The sequence below is a fragment of the Sander lucioperca genome, chromosome 1 (genome assembly GCF_008315115.2).
Source record: "Sander lucioperca isolate FBNREF2018 chromosome 1, SLUC_FBN_1.2, whole genome shotgun sequence".
NCBI lineage: Eukaryota > Metazoa > Chordata > Actinopteri > Perciformes > Percidae > Sander > Sander lucioperca.
The window spans coordinates 51,426,385-51,442,558 of record NC_050173.1 but is presented as its reverse complement, the minus strand read 5'-3'; the positions used below and the strand labels follow the sequence as shown (position 1 = coordinate 51,442,558).

The 16,174-nt window shown below is 41.1% G+C and overlaps 1 protein-coding gene across 1 annotated transcript in view; it reads left to right on the top strand.

Annotated features, from left to right (window-relative positions):
- Positions 1 to 16,174, top strand: part of pigg (phosphatidylinositol glycan anchor biosynthesis class G) — a 101,727-nt gene that overhangs the window by 8,595 nt on the left and 76,958 nt on the right. The window contains exons 3-4 of the mRNA XM_031280059.2: positions 9,330 to 9,539; positions 11,245 to 11,433. Coding sequence (XP_031135919.1) covers positions 9,330 to 9,539; positions 11,245 to 11,433 — 399 coding nt within the window. The remainder of the gene's footprint in view (positions 1 to 9,329; positions 9,540 to 11,244; positions 11,434 to 16,174) is intronic.

Genomic DNA, 16,174 nt, shown 5'->3' with positions numbered 1-16,174 from the left:
CAATTGTCCAGCTTGTATTTACCTTCACAAAAGTGCTCGTTTTGCCTCTGACAGACTCAGATTAGTATTCTAAGTGTCTGACAACATTATGGAAAGGATCCCTTCAGAGACAGACCTTTAAAACCTCTTTGAGATCTTTCTGTTTAACCAGAAACAGCTCTGAAGTCGCTAGCACTAAACCCACCAGACTCCTTTTAAAAAAGCAATACTTTTAGCGTTTATAGAGCCAACATATTTTCACATGTAAATCGGTAAACTATGTGTTTATTTCAAACAAAACTAGAGTTGTGATGGTTGGAAAAGTGGAAAGATGACCCAAAACGGCTCTTCACAGTTTTATTTAGTTTCTGTCGACTTTGAATAAAGTGTATTTTACGATGCTAAAATTACTGTTTATTTACATGGAGTCTGGTGGGTTTAGCGAACGCGATTTCGCGGACGTTTTAATGTTTAAAAAAAGGATCTTACTCTTTAACAGAAAGGTCGACCTCCTTAGAAATCCTTTCCATAATGTTGTCAGACACTAAGAATAATAATCTGAGTCTGTCAGTGGCAAAACGAGCACTTTTGTGAAGGTAAATACAAGCTGGACAATTGCCCTATTAACTTACATTGTAGCTTGTTTCGCTGACTGCCGACTGCAGCGATCTCGCTTAATACTGGACCAATGTCAAAGATTGTTGTTCCCATCAGTCACTGAGACACAAAAACATAGGAAAATTTCCAGGTTGAAAAAAACGGTAGTTACCCTTTAAACCTTGTCCACCAGGGAGCCCCAACTTGATTTTAAAAAAGGGTGGGGAAGAAAATACTTATTTTCGTAACAATCAAGTATCAAAAACTGAGGAGGACACGCTGTTGGATGCTGTCTCTTCTCCTACTCTTTCTTCAATGCCTAACAAATCTATCTCTCTCTCTCTCCCTGACCCTGTCTTTCACTGGTTGAAGCCTGAAAATATTGTAAACAAATAACATAACTAATTACACTGGTCGGACTGTTGAGCTCTGTTTCAGACTGATACCTCCGGTTCAGGCTGGTCCTTATCCTCAACACGTGCCGTTTTCAGTCGCGGAAAATACTTTTCAATACTCATCTGGATTGAAGCAGCAAACAGTCAGTGTTTACTATTACTATTAATATTTATAATTACTGCTTCCAGCTTCTGAAATGTGAGGATTTGCTGCTTTTCTCTGTTTTATATCATTATGAATTAAATAGCTTTGGGTTTTGGACTGTTTGTCAGACAAAAGAAGCAAATAGAATTTGTCTCCCTCGGCTCTGGGAAAACGTGACTTGTAATTAGTAAAACAATTTAAAAAAAGTTTAAATTTCTTTTTCACCAATATTTGATCCAGCCCATCATAAGATGTGCCAGTGTTGGAGCCAAAACTCAGTATTCCCGTGAGCCCAGAATAATCATGTAAAAGGACATTTTGAGATAGGTGCTTAGTTTCCAGCCTACAACTGCAAATAGCGTAACATGGCAGAAGTTGGAAAGGTGAAAACATGGTGTGTTGTCACATTGAGAGTATTTTGGGAGCAGAGCCAGGAGGAAATTACAGTTATGTCATGTGCGCTGCCACCTTGCGTGACAGTGGGTTGTTCTGAAACACACTTAGATTGTGTGCAGACTGGGGGGAAAAAAAGAGTCAGCGTGTTTTGCAAAGGGAGTGATTTTCCAGGAAAAACAGCAGCCCGGCCTTGTCCGTATAGGTGCTGGGCAGCGCTGAGGTGGTGGGAAGGCATCTAACTGCATTTGTCAGGTGAAGCAGAATGTTCTGCCTGAGTGTCAGAGGGCAGAATAAAAGATGGGAGGAATGGGGATGGGCTGACAGCGTCAAGCTGTTGTATAGATAGAGGAAGATTGGAGCCAAAACTTTTAGCTGAAAAAAACCCCCAATGTGGCCAGAATCCTCCTCTGTGATGTCTGATAAATGTGCTCAGACAGGTAGGATGTGGACCATGAGAGTGCAGGGTCTGCATCCTCGGGTCAGCGAAGGCAGCAAAGAGAATGTGATGGTTGACAGTGTCAAAGACAGCGGACAGGATAAGCACCGCAAACAACAAGAAGAAACTCTGGAGGAGAAACACACAACAGTCTGATTAATAAAAGACTTTCTGAGGCCTGCTCCAACAGAGCATGGTACTGTGTGGTAGAGCTGAAGATCTTTGTCGGGTTCGGTCTTAATTTCTATCATTTTACTCGGGCTCGGGCCGGGCTCGGGCTTGCGCGCCGGGTTGCGCGGTAAATGAGCGGTCAGGTGATGCGTTTCAATTAGCATGTAAATGGATGCTGAGGAGGTGAAACGGAGGCTGGCCTCTGGAGGACTTATTTTATTTCTTTGTTCCAACTTCCAAGTGGCCTATAGCCTACATTAGTCATGAATAAATGATGTTAAAAAATGTATACATGACTTACAGCTCTACTGTGTGGGGAGCTGCTTACAATTATTTTCATTATCAATTTATATTAGAGATGGTCCGATACCATTTTTTGCTTCCTGATTCTGATACCTGAACTTGCGTATTGGCCGATACTGAGTACCAATCCGATACCAGTGTGTTATATATTTTATTATGTTTTAACAGCTGTATACTACTATCCCTGTATGGATGTGATATGATTTCTATCTTTGTTGTCAGTCTGGCTCAGGTTAAACTCTTTGTGAAATGTGAACAAACACAAACAATGAACATCATAGAACTTTCTTTTATTATGCAGTTTGACAGTCAGTTATAACGGAAAAAGAACATCAATAAACTACTTTAATGTAGATTTTTTTTTTTTTTTTAGCTTTATTATGTGGTATCGGATTGGTGCATTAACTCCAGTACTTACCGATACCAGCGTTTTAGGCAGTATAGATATCGGAACGTCTCTAATTTATATATTGATTTCTTTTAAGTTAAAGGAACACGCCGACTTATGTGGACTTTGTCTTATTCCCCGTATCCCCCAGAGTTAGATAAGTCCATACATACCCTTCTCATCTCCGTGCGTGTCGTAACTCTGTCTGACGTCCCCACCGCTAGCCTAGCTTAGCACAGATCCTGGAGGTAACTGGCTCCAGCTAGCCTACTGCTCCCAATAAGTGACAAAATAACGCCAACATTTTCCTATTTACATGTTGTGATTTTTTGTCACAGCGTGTACAAATAACAAGGTCACATGAGACACAGCCATCTTCTAACTGTATACATACTGGGAACTATATTCTCAAAAGGCGAAGCACTGCTACTTCTGCTACTTGGGTGGAGTGATTAGCGCAACACCTGAAAAACACCGTTGTTACTCTCTGCTCCTCACCACGGGGCTTCTCACTGGCAATTTCCATTGGATGCGGAACGTCTGCGGAACGTCTCCGGAACGTCGACGGAGTCATTAGGTTTCCATTAAAGTCAATGTGTGTATTTCCACTGACTGCAGAACGTCTGCGTTCTAACTCCGTCCCAGTTCCGTCAGTCCGCAGCCCTCCGGAGCAGATACTATAGGGAGATGATTTTATGAAAAGTACCCCATGCCAATCTCTAGGTATGGTGAAGGGTATGTGATGATGTGGGGCTATTTTAATTCCAAAGGCCAAGGGAACTTTATCAGGATGCATAGTATCCTGGATCCATGAAATAACTGGCCTTTAAAACTAAAAATCTGCCTGCCTCTGTGGGAATTTAACATAGGGGTGTGTATACTTATGCCTAGGGATGTCCCGATCAGGTTTTTTTGCACTCAAGTCCGGGTCTGAGTCATTTGATTTTGAGTATCTACCGATATCGAGTCCCGATCCGATACTTCTATAATAATTCAACTTTATAATACCTCCAGACCGCAGACATACTCGGGCTTTCCACTTCAAGCTGCTTCCGTGTTCTACTTTGCCGGCATTTAACCAATAGCATCTCTGCAACAAAGTGATGTCATGCCGCACGCGTTGCTGTTTCTGTGTGGAGTCAAAAGGGTCTAACTCTGTGCCACCGCATAACTATAGATGTGTTAAAAAATAATGAGAATATATATATACATATATATCCGAGTCCTGATCGGGAGGTAACGTCAGATTCCGATCGAGTCTGAAACCACGTGATCGGGCCCGATTTCCGAACACGTGATCGGATCTGGACATCCCTACTTATGCCCCCTGTATTTTAAGGAAGAACATTTATTTATTTTACGATACATTGTTCATTCACAAAGAAAATTGGTGTCCTTAAAGGTTTTTTTTTTTTTAAATTTGTAATTTTTTTTATTAAGGCATTAAGATCAATTTCCAAAAGATGATTTTTTTTATTCCTCTTTTTAGTCAACTTTAGAATGGGTTCATAAACTTATGAGCACCACAGTAGATGTGAGTTAACGGTCTGTAAATGGATGGAGGAACGCGTTCTTGAACAGAATAATACTCATGTTTCAAGGAGGACTTGTTTGAGAAGTTGCTTGTCATGACATGGAGCTAGTCAGTGGTGATGTGGAGGAGGGATGACGGGATGAAGCTGAGCAGGATTGAGGGGCACTCGCAGGGAGACAGATGTTCCACCATAATCCAGGGTTTAGAGGAGGAGGCAGTGATGATGGAGGGAAAGGGCCTTAAGGCAGCCTGGAAAAACAGCTCTGGGTGTGAGGCTTCTCGAAAAGATTTGTTGACAGTAGAAGAGTATATGGGGGTGAAATCGATAAGCGAGGAAGTTCAAAATAAAATCTTTCTGATTTAGAAGCACAGGCATGAAGGGTTTATGTTGCAGCAGAGATGTACAGTACAGTATATGAACAAGGAGGAGAGGAAGAATTGAAAATGCCATTTAATCAGCTGTCCAGAAAATGTGTAAGTTTGATTTGCAGGCCTGCTGAGAGCATACAGGGGCATCTATAAGCCCTGTTGACGGGCCACTTAATCACTTTTTAGGGGGCTTGGCAGTAGGGCTGCACAATATATCGTTTTTTATCGTCATCGCGATATGAACTGGCGCAATAAACACATCGCGAAAGACACTCAGAGATTTTTCTTGTGTTAGTTGAAAGAAAATGTCAGTAGAAAACTGCACTTTAAAACGTAACTGTCATTCTTTTTTTAGTGCCGCTTTTATAACAATTCAGTGTTTAATTTGTTTAATAAAAAAAGAGTGTTGGAAATGATTTCCTTTCATTTGTTTTGAATTCAAAAATCAATTTGTTGTGTTTTAGCAGAATACTGAAAGCAGCAGAACTGAGTACACTTTAATACCTGTTTATTTATTGCAAGTAATATCGTTATCGCGATATTCAACGTTATCGCATATTGCATATTTTTGTTCTCATATCATGCAGCCCTACTTGGCAGTTACAGTAGATTGGAGGCACAACATCTGGCTTGTTTTAACCAGTTGTATAGACTGTGCAGCTTCATCATCATCATCATCATCATCATCGTCATCATTATCCTTTATTTAGTTCTCGGAGGTACAATTGAGGACAAGCCCTCATTTTCAATGTAGCCAAGATTACAGAACATAAATCCACAATGCAATTTAGAACACAATACACAAACAGCGCAGACATTGTAAAATACAATGACCGGAGTAGAAACAAGGATATGCAAGTCACTAAAAACAATGATGTGAAATCGAGGACATAATCAAATACATAAAAAAAAGAATCAAGATCAAATCAAGAACATTTTAATTACTAAAAACAATTACAACCAGAAACGGGACTATTTAACACCATTGCTCTAAATTGCCCAAATGTGGGAAGAAAATGTAATTTAACTGATCGCTGAAGCCTGTTTGAGGTAGTGTGTGCATTAAAAAAAAGGGGCGCTGATTTCCTTAGCTCTGACTGTTCCCTCAGGCCCTTAAGTAAGACTTTTATACAATATACTTCCATATATATTGATAAACCTCTCTAAAATAAAATACTGGATGATTGGTTATTCATTTAGAGTAAGTAGAGATATAGTTTTGAAGAGAATAGCCCACTGTAATAAAATTCCCAAGATATCTACTGATTTTTTTGACACAATGTATTCTGTATTCTGTTCTGTATTCTGTGATGCTGGTGCATCACAGAAATAAGCATGAGATCATAGCTTTGGGGCAATACATTACTCTTCTGTATTAGAACATGCAGCTCAGTTTAGCATTGAAGTGATTTAGAAGTTATTCATAGAGCTTTAACAACATTAGAGGGTTAAATTGTTCCATCACAGCATTAAGATTTTGTCACACACCAGTAGGTGGCAGTACACACCAACTGCCATATACTGCCCACTATCACTGCATTGCACCCAATTAACTGGAATGACACAGCCAACTAACCTAAATCATTATCTCTCAGTGGCACAGCCATTCATTTACACACACACACACACACACACACACACACACACACACACACACACACACACACACACACACACACACAGTAGACCTGACACTCCCTTCACTGTATCTAATAAAGTTACAAGCTTTATGCACATTTACAGCTCAGCCAAAGTCTTAATCAGATACACAGTTTTAGTATCTAGTTTATTGTCAAATGTCAATGTATTATGTTTTTTTTTTTATTAAGGGCCAGGCAGCAAACAGTTGTTATACCGGAAACTCTACCCCAGGGGTCTTCCCAATAAATTTAATGGTTCCAATTTACTTGCTCTTTCTTGCAATGAAAAGAAAAGAAGTTGGTTTTCTTCCCCAGTCCACATGTGGCCAGTTGGGCCACGCTCTAAGACTGGCACAGCAGTCTGTGGACATTACTCAGGTGGTGGGTTTGGACAATGAATTCAGTTAAACATAGCAGCAGCAGCAGCAGCAGCAGCAGCAATGCAATGTGGCTGTTTGAAAGGCTAGTATCCTGGGAAGTCTACACACCATAGACCAGGGGTGGCCAACCAGTTCAGCATAAAGAGCCACAAAAAAACCTGCACCATAGCAAAAAGCCACACAACACATGCACGTCCACACTACAACAGCAACAGTGCCTTCCAGATCTGATGACAGTCATAATACATAGCAGTTTTCATAGTTTTTTTTTCTTACTTAGATTGACTCAGTGGGAAATCTGACAGTCTTTGTTATCCACAATCCTTTTCAGGTCTTGCTAGAACTCGGTTGTGCCACTCAAAGCGACTCTTTCACTCGTTTGTCACTAGAGGGGCTTTCAAACAATCTGATTCAGCAGTGAAAGGGTTAATGAGGAAGGTGATCTGTGGCAGCTTTTTTTTCCTCGGTTTGCAGAATTTGTCCTCAAAACTCTGCTGCATTATTTTTTATTTTAAAATAATTGGCAAATGTATTGGCAAGTGCATTCCATTTTTTTTGTACTTATCTGAAATGTTTCAAAAAGTTAAAAAAAAGAATAAAAATAAATCCACCAATAACACAGCCCCCAGCCACACAGTAAGAGCCTCAAAGGAGCAGGCAAAGAGTCGCATACGGCTCAAGAGCCACAGGTTCGCCACCCCTGCCATAGACCAAGTGCATAGTTGGTCCAACGGCCCTGCATCCATAGTTATTCTGTGGTGATAAGGCCGGAGAAGATTGAGCATATTTGGTAGAAAGTCTTATATTCAGTTGTCAAAAGTACGTGAAAAGGAAACCGAAAAAATCTTTTGCCAGGCTCGAAGATTGGAAGTCACAGCCCCTTCCGTCTGTTTTTTGGCACCTTTGCACGTTTTCATGTCTGTGACAGAGTATGTCTGTACACCCCATTAATACTGTATTTGACATTTAAGCAGTGGCACATCGCAAGCTTCGACACGAACTGTGGGCTTGGTAATGAGTATGTTGATGAGTCACTGATTCGTTTGGGCAGCTTCTCAATGTTTTTTTGGCATCTGGAGAAATTTTAAGATTTTGCCTTTTTACACTGTGAACTTGTTTACAAAGCATTTGTATCGTTTTCTTTACAGTAGAATTATCTCCATATGCCCCTTGGGTTTATTATTGCATATCAGGACAGTGTTCTACCAGTTTGGCTGAAAAGTGCCTGTTTTTTGTCCCAAGCACGGTTTCATTGGTCAGGCTATCTCTATTAATAGACCAGGGACCACCTCTGTGATACTGAACAGGCAGAAAGAGAAGACTGCGTTTGAAGTGGAACCATCCATCTCTTCCTGAAGCAAGCATCTGCACTGGCAGGAGCAAAAACAATCGCAAGGAAGGAAGTGGTAAATAATTGAGCTCAGGAACAAAGCTCAGTAGATGAAGCTCCAAACTTCAGCTTCAGATTCCTGTCGGCGCAATAAGTGTGACTCAGTCGACAAATCTGGCAGGCTTCTGACGCTACTCTGGCATAGAGTATGTTTATTAGTTTGTCATTTTTAAGTAGGAGACACAAACCTCTCAGCATGACAGAGGAGAACTTTGCTCCCGTACATCAAGACACCAATTGATAAAACATCATTGAAAATGTGATAGCGAATGAAGAAAGGTTTGAAGCTTGTAACAGTTCCTGAGGTGGTTTGTGGGGGTGTGACACCTTTTAGTTTATTGTCTCTTGCGTCTGTAAAGTTGCCACAGTAGGGTTGCTATAGAGCACAAGTACTCACACAGTAACCACGCACAAACTGCTACAAAGTGTTTTGCAAGCAAACAAAACCCTTATATATGTATATATAAACAAGCAAAATGAGCAAAATAACCAGATGTGAGCTGAAAAACAGGGTTATATAAGAACAAACACATCACCAATAAAACTGATATAAAATAGTGTTTTTTTGAGTTCCCCAGCCCAGCTCCCTCGGCAGGTTCCTCCAACACCCGGGCCCTCGCACAATAAAGGCTGGTCACCTCTGATTTCAGCTTGGATATTTGAGCGTCCCGGGACGATCTCAGACTGTGCTCCAGGCAGTCCGTAGGGGGTATGAATAACAGGGTTTCCTGCCAGCATCTGCATACTCTCCTTCAGTGGAGTAATGCCTTTGTGCTTCCCCCTCGACGATGCACCGGACTCTCTCGTCTGACTTCCAAAATAGGCTGCGTTTTCCTTCCGTCAGTCAAATGGGCGCTGGTGTTGTTTTATTTCAAATTCCATGATGAAATCAGTAGAAACTGTACTTCATAACTATCATCTATCTACCTGATTCCGCTTTCAGTTTCCTCTTGTGGCAGCAAGATTTCTTTGGGGATGTGGGACACAGTTTTGTTTACAATGTTAGATCAAAGTAGTGACCAGTCAGATAAAAGGGAATTTATTCATTTAATTTATTTAGTTTAAGAAGATTATTAATATATACCACTGAACTGCAGCACAAGTCTTAATTAGCTGGATTGATATGACGAAACTGTAGGGTTGCACAACACCATTAAAAGACAATTATTGTTCAAAGGACAATGACAAAAACATATCCCTCCCTAGGCTCTAACCACTGGCAGTATCCCAGGCTTCATTGATGTGGTAATGAACCTGAATTCTCCTGCACTGCTGGAAGACAACCTCGTTTGGCAAGCCAAAACAGCAGGGAAGAGGATGATCTTCTACGGAGATGACACCTGGGTGCGCCTCTTCCCCAAACACTTCATGGAGTACGATGGCACGACCTCCTTCTTTGTATCTGACTACACTGAGGTATGTGTGAGTCAAACAGCCGGGGTTCGGCTGTATAAAAGATAAAAGTATTGTGTTTCTCTGCCAATATCAAAGATTAAAGAGACCTGGTGGCAGATATGACACAGGAATTTCCCATATATTTCCCATACATATCTTATCATATAAGTCCCATATTATGCTCGTTTTCAGGTCCATATCTATATTTTGGGTTTCTACTAGAACATGTTCACATGCTTTAATTTTCAAGTATTTTTCTCTTACTGTCTGTCTGAATATACCTGTATTCACCTGTCTTTTTAAGCCCCCCCTCCCGAAAAAGCCAAGTCAGCACTGTAGCGGCACTTTCTAACTACACATATACAAATATATTTACAGTATCTCACACAAGTGAGTACACCCCTCACATTTTAGTAAATATTTTATTATATCTTTTAATGGGACAACACTGAAGAAATTACACTTTGCTACAATGTAAAGTATTAAGTGTACAGCTTGTATAACAGTGTAAATGTGCTGTCCCCTCAAAATAACTCAACACACAGCTATTAATGTCTAAACAGCTGGCAACAGAAGTGAGTACACCCCTATGTTAAATTCCCACAGAGGCAGGCAGATTTTTAGTTTTAAAGGCCAGTTATTTCATGGATCCAGGATACTATGCATCCTGATAAAGTTCCCTTGGCCTTTGGAATTAAAATAGCCCCACATCATCACATACCCTTCACCATACCTAGAGATTGGCATGGTTTTATGTCGGTTAGCCTTATAGCTGGTTTGATTTGCATTGAGAGATGGTTTTATGGAAAGTACCCCATGCCAATCTCTAGGTATGGTGAAGGGTATGTGATGATGTGGGGCTATTTTAATTTTAAATTTCTTCAGTGTTGTCCCATTAAAATATATAATGAAATATTTACTAAAATGTGAGGGGTGTACTCACTTTTGTGAGATACTGGATATAAATATATATATATATATACACATAGTATAGTTGTGACATCACAACCGTACGGAAGTCCTGACAGCTCTTTTAAAGGCACATTTTCTGAATACGTCTTTGTGCATTTCTCTGTGAATTGAGCTTCCTAATATGGACGTGGAAATCTCACTTTTTACAATATGGGACCTTTGAAAATGATGAGAAATCGAGAAACCTGTAAAACTATGAAATCCTCCCATCCTTTTATCAAGCACCCTGACTTCTTTTTTGTTTGCAAAATCCTTTTACCTGCATCATTAAACAATATAATTTACGCTGAAGTTCCTCAAGTTTTCACAGACTACTGCTGCTGTCCATGAAAGTATTTTAAACCATACCATAACCCAAAACAACAGTAAAGACTGTACATAATGTATTAATTAATAATTGTCAGTCGTTTATGTATATATTTTGTGGAATATGCTGTGTATGTCTGGAAATGACTCAGTCACTGCATTTTTTATGACGCAAAGTGATCTGCATGTACAAGATGAAGGCAGCTGAGCAAACGGAGATGAGATCACACAAAAAGCTGCTCATCAATTAGCTCCATATGCCATAGCTACAAATGTAGTGTAATATTTGCCTGATGATAATCAGATTATCATCAGACTATCGCAGCTTTGGGTAAAGCTCCTCTCAGCTCAGTTTTTGTTTGCTCTAGGTGGGCGATTTTGAATAAAATCAGTTGAAATCCTGTAGCTCAGTAAATGTGTGTCTTTAATGCATCATGTCTCCGTGTAGGTTGACAACAATGTGACCCGTCACTTGGATAGCACCCTTAAGAGAGATGACTGGGACATTCTGATCCTCCACTACCTCGGCCTCGACCACATTGGTCATATCAGTGGACCCCACAGTTCTCTCATCCAACCCAAACTGCTGGAGATGGATGACATCCTGAAGAAGATTCACAGTGCCCTCATTTCAAAGGTAATTCCTTATCCTAATATCTGTTTCTACATCATGTTGCACCTGCATGTTCTGTTGAGTTTCAGAAAGTAATTTCTTAGATGTTCTATTGCAGTTTTTGTTTGCTTGAAATGAAAATGTCTTGTGAAAAAAGTCACATTTTGGTTTTATAAAAGAAATTATCGTCATGGGAAAAATACGTCGATAACAGCTTCAGAATTTCTACGTCGATACATTTTCAATTAATCGTCCAGCCCTAGTCTTGGGGAGTTGTAGCATTTATTCACCGACAAATAGCCTAAACTGTACACACACTGCGATGCTACATTCACAGATACGTTACTGCAAATTTCATGCTCACATCAGTCACACACGCGCACTCTCTCGAGCACACGTGCTAACATTACGCACACAACCTATGCAGTTATTCCTTACCGTGCAGATCCACCTGGCCGTGCGACATTTCTGTCACGCCGCGCTCCACTTTATTCCTATGGGTGACGTCAAGCGACTTTAACGCGCCCGCAAAGCGTTAAAAAGCTGGCCGATGCCCATCTTTATGCAAATTAATCCGTTGAACGCGACGCGACTATCCAGTACAAGTAGAGCACAGGGGAGACTGGGGGAAGTCTCTCTCGGGTTCTTTGTTCTAGACGTCCTACTACAAAAATGCTCAGGAAACTTTAGCGACACCATGCTTCAGTCGTGTCGCAAAAGTGGATCCGCAGCGTTAAAAGAGTTCGCTACATGAACAGTAACACATTTTAGGTTAAGTTTTTTAGTTGTTGTTTTTTAATTCCCAGATGCTTAGGCCCAGCGGGGAGTCAATTTAGGCCCGACGGCTGCCAAGCTTGCAATACACTGGCGGAAACCTTGGTTTATCCATAAATCAACAAGATAATGGGCAGATCAATCTATGATGAAATGAATCGTTACCCACAATTTCCACCAACTGCGGAATGGCTGCCGATCGGCTCCGCTGTGTGTCGGCTCCATGCTCCGCCGTCCGTCAATACCCACCAGGTCTGGATTTGTTGCGGAACAGCTGCGGCCATGACTGACAGCTGAAGTCATGAGGACCCACGAGATCTCGCAAATTCACGTATGATCGCGCGATATAACAGGATGTAGTTTCTATAAACGGAACCACAAAACCAACAACAGTTTGTTTCCATCCAGAGGAGTAGAGGGGAAACTACTCTGTGCTGACCTGCTGATCTCCCTTTTTTGTGGAGATTATTGTGATTCTATCAAGGTGTAGTGCAGGGAAATATGATCCGCCGTGAGCACGGTGTATTTTATTTTGAAAATTAACTGGGTGTTTTATTTTGTTTCTGTGCTCGACTTCCTGTCCCGCACAATCTGCCCTGTGCTGAACTGCTGCGGAGCTCTCCGGCATCCGGCAAAAATAGAAGCTCTGCGTATCTGCTCCGGAGGGCTGCGGATTGTCGGAGCTGGGACGGAGTTGGAACGCAGCCGTTGCGCAGTCAGTGGAAATACACACATTGGCCCTCATTTATGAAACGTGCGTACGACCAACAACAGGCGTAGGATGGGCGTACGCCGATTCCTACGCAAAGCAAGGGATTTATCAATTTGAACGTGAGCGTAGGCTGCGATAAAATCTCACGTCTGGTCTGAACTCGTGTACGCAAGTTTTCGAGTCAGTGTGGACTTGCGGTGCAGCATATAAGAAGTTTAACAGGAGAAGGAGAAGTCAGTCAGTTGATCACTTATCAGCAATGGCAGATCTGGCTCTTATAAAATACCTCTATTTGCCGGTACAACAGTGCACACGTACGCGCACGGGCCACGGTGGAGCGCTCCATCGGATTGATTAAGGGCAGATGGCTCATGGTCTTGCATCAGCTGACGGGCCTACTATACACGCCAGAAAAAAGTCTGCAACATTGTTTTAGCCTGTGGGGTTCTGCACAACATCACGCAGGAAAACAGGGTGCCATAAATGTAGTGATGGAGCCAGATGACCCGATGCCCAGAGAGCAGTGTCCAGCACCGCCCCAACTGGGGCTATACGAAGGAGACAGGATATTATTCCACGCGCTCTCCCTCACAGCTGTTGCCTGGCTCTGCCTCATGAAAAAAACAGTAAAAGTAAAATAAAAGACACTGCATAAACTCAGCTACTGTGTGTTTATTTAAATATAGGTAAACCATATAGGTCTAAGAGATTGCAATATAAACCTGTATATTACTATTAGGACTATAGCATACATATGTCAAGGATGTATAAATTAAATAAACTTCAGCTGGAGTCTGATTTACCACGGCAACACTGTTGACTGCATCAGTGATCTCTTTCCATTCCCCATTCTTTCTACAGCCTTTAATATCAGTTTTCAGGCTGCCAAATCTACAAACGTAAGTGCAAGTGAACCTGAGATATCAGGGTTTCAATCTCCACCTCTGAAAAGTGCCGCTTCTTAGCCGGATTACGTATCTCCATGTCATAAATTGTAGGGGCGAGGCCTCAAAACCGAGAACATATTGGGGCGTGATATTTAAATTACAACCGTTTCCAGCCGCTGCATTTATCAATGTATGACCATTCTTACGCTCTGATTGGTGTGATACGAATGTTTCATGAATCACACGTGAAGCCTGTTGTAAGATGATTTGACATATCTGCGCTGGTTTCTACGTTAGGTTGATAAATGAGGGCCACTGACTTTAATGGAAACCTATTGACTCCGCCGCGGATCCGCAGCCGTTCGGCAGTTGGTGGAAATTGCGGGTTAGATTCCGCACTATGCATCAATTTAATAAGGCCATACCGTGTCAAATGTATGTGTAATGTTTAGCTTGTTGTGGAGTTCTGCCCCCAAGTTTCCAAAAAATGGTAAATGCAGCTTTAAAATATACTATCAAAACCACTGTTATATTTGATTGATAGATATAGGTAGATATTTTCAAAAAAGGGAGCTTACTAAAGATCTATTGTTTCCTGTGAATCCCTTTTTGTGGAAGTAGGTAATTTGAGTCCACCGGGGGAATGGCGGACTCTGCCCCTAACTATGAAATTCTATTATATAGAGAGGTAATTACATAAAGTAAATCCAGTGAATGGCTGTTGCTAAAAAAAATGTTGACTGTGAAAAGTCAAAAACTGGGTTTAATTTCATAAAAATCTTCAGGGTTCCAGCTTTAACGTGCCTGTTATTTACTCACTCTATTTGGATGTACAGTACTGGCCTTTCAATTCAAGTTAATTAGACAGCCTTCCTCTGTGGCTGGGCTGCTGCTTAATGTAATTGTTGCTTGTCAACATCGGTTTATCTATTAAAATCCATTCAACTCAACATTAGGCTACACTTCAATTTTGGAATAGCAATTTGGGGACTAATATGCATGTCCTTATATGGTTAATAAATGAAATATGCAAATATGAAGTAATGATCAATAGTTAATATATTAATGTGACGCTATCAGGGGACTTTTTCAGCGTGAGAAATGTTTGGATGGTCATTTAATTACTCAGATAATTTGTCCAGCAGTTATTATATTATCTGTTGCAGCAACCACAGAGATTTAATAAACTGTTAAGCTTTTCTGTTATCTTTAATTTTGCCTTTGATCAGTGTGCAAGTCGTGTGGCTTTGCTTTCTCTGTGCGGCCTGACAGCTGTGCATGCATATTGTCTTGGTGCCGTGTGTGTGTTGTTAATGGGCATTGTTTCGTTGTCATTCAGCTGTGTAGCTTGTATTTAGATTGTCAAGTCATGTCAACACGCACCTACAATCTCCCTCTTCTCTGTTCTCTCTCATCCTTCAGCATCTCTGAAATGGCAGAGAGACAACAGAGGCCAAATGCTGATATGCTTGTAAACGTTTCCTCTTTGCAAAATATTAGGGGTGTTAAAAAGAAAAAGAAAATCATATGTATCGTGATTTTTTTTGCGACCAGTTTTTAAAGGTCCTATGACATGCTGCTTTTTGGATGCTTTTATATAGGCCTTAGTGGTCCCCTAATACCGTATCTGAAGTCTCTTTTATATAGACCTTAGTGGTCCCCTAATACTGTATCTGAAGTCTCTTTTATATAGGCCTTAGTGGTCCCCTAATACTGTATCTGAAGTCTCTTTTATATAGACCTTAGTGGTCCCCTAATACTGTATCTGAAGTCTCTTTTATATAGACCTTAGTGGTCCCCTAATACTGTATCTGAAGTCTCTTTTATATAGACCTTAGTGGTCCCCTAATACTGTATCTGAAGTCTCTTTTATATAGACCTTAGTGGTCCCCTAATACTGTATCTGAAGTCTCTTTCCTGAAATTCAGCCTTGGTGCAGAATTACAGCCACTAGAGCCAGTCTAACAATGAGCTTTACTAAGGATGTGCCATTTCTGTGTCTGTAGCTTTAAATGCTATTGAGAAGGAGAGAGGGGGGTCATGGTGGAGGGTGGGGGTGTGACTTTGACCAACTGCCACTTTGCTTGTTTGCAAGCCATGATGTCTCTCTTTCTCATGGGTGGGCCAAATTCTCTGGGCAGAGAAAGGGGAGGTAGCCTTTCCCCTTATGATGTCATAAAGGGAAGATTCCAGATCAGCCCATCTGAGCTTTCATTTTCTCAAAGGCAGAGCAGGATACCCAGGGCTCGGTTTACACCTATCACCATTTCTAGCCACTGGGGGACCATAGGCAGGCTGGGGGAACTCATATTAATGTTAAAAAATCCTCATAAAGTGAAATTGTCATGCCATGGGACCTTTAAAATCGATTCGACCAATCGACCAATGATGC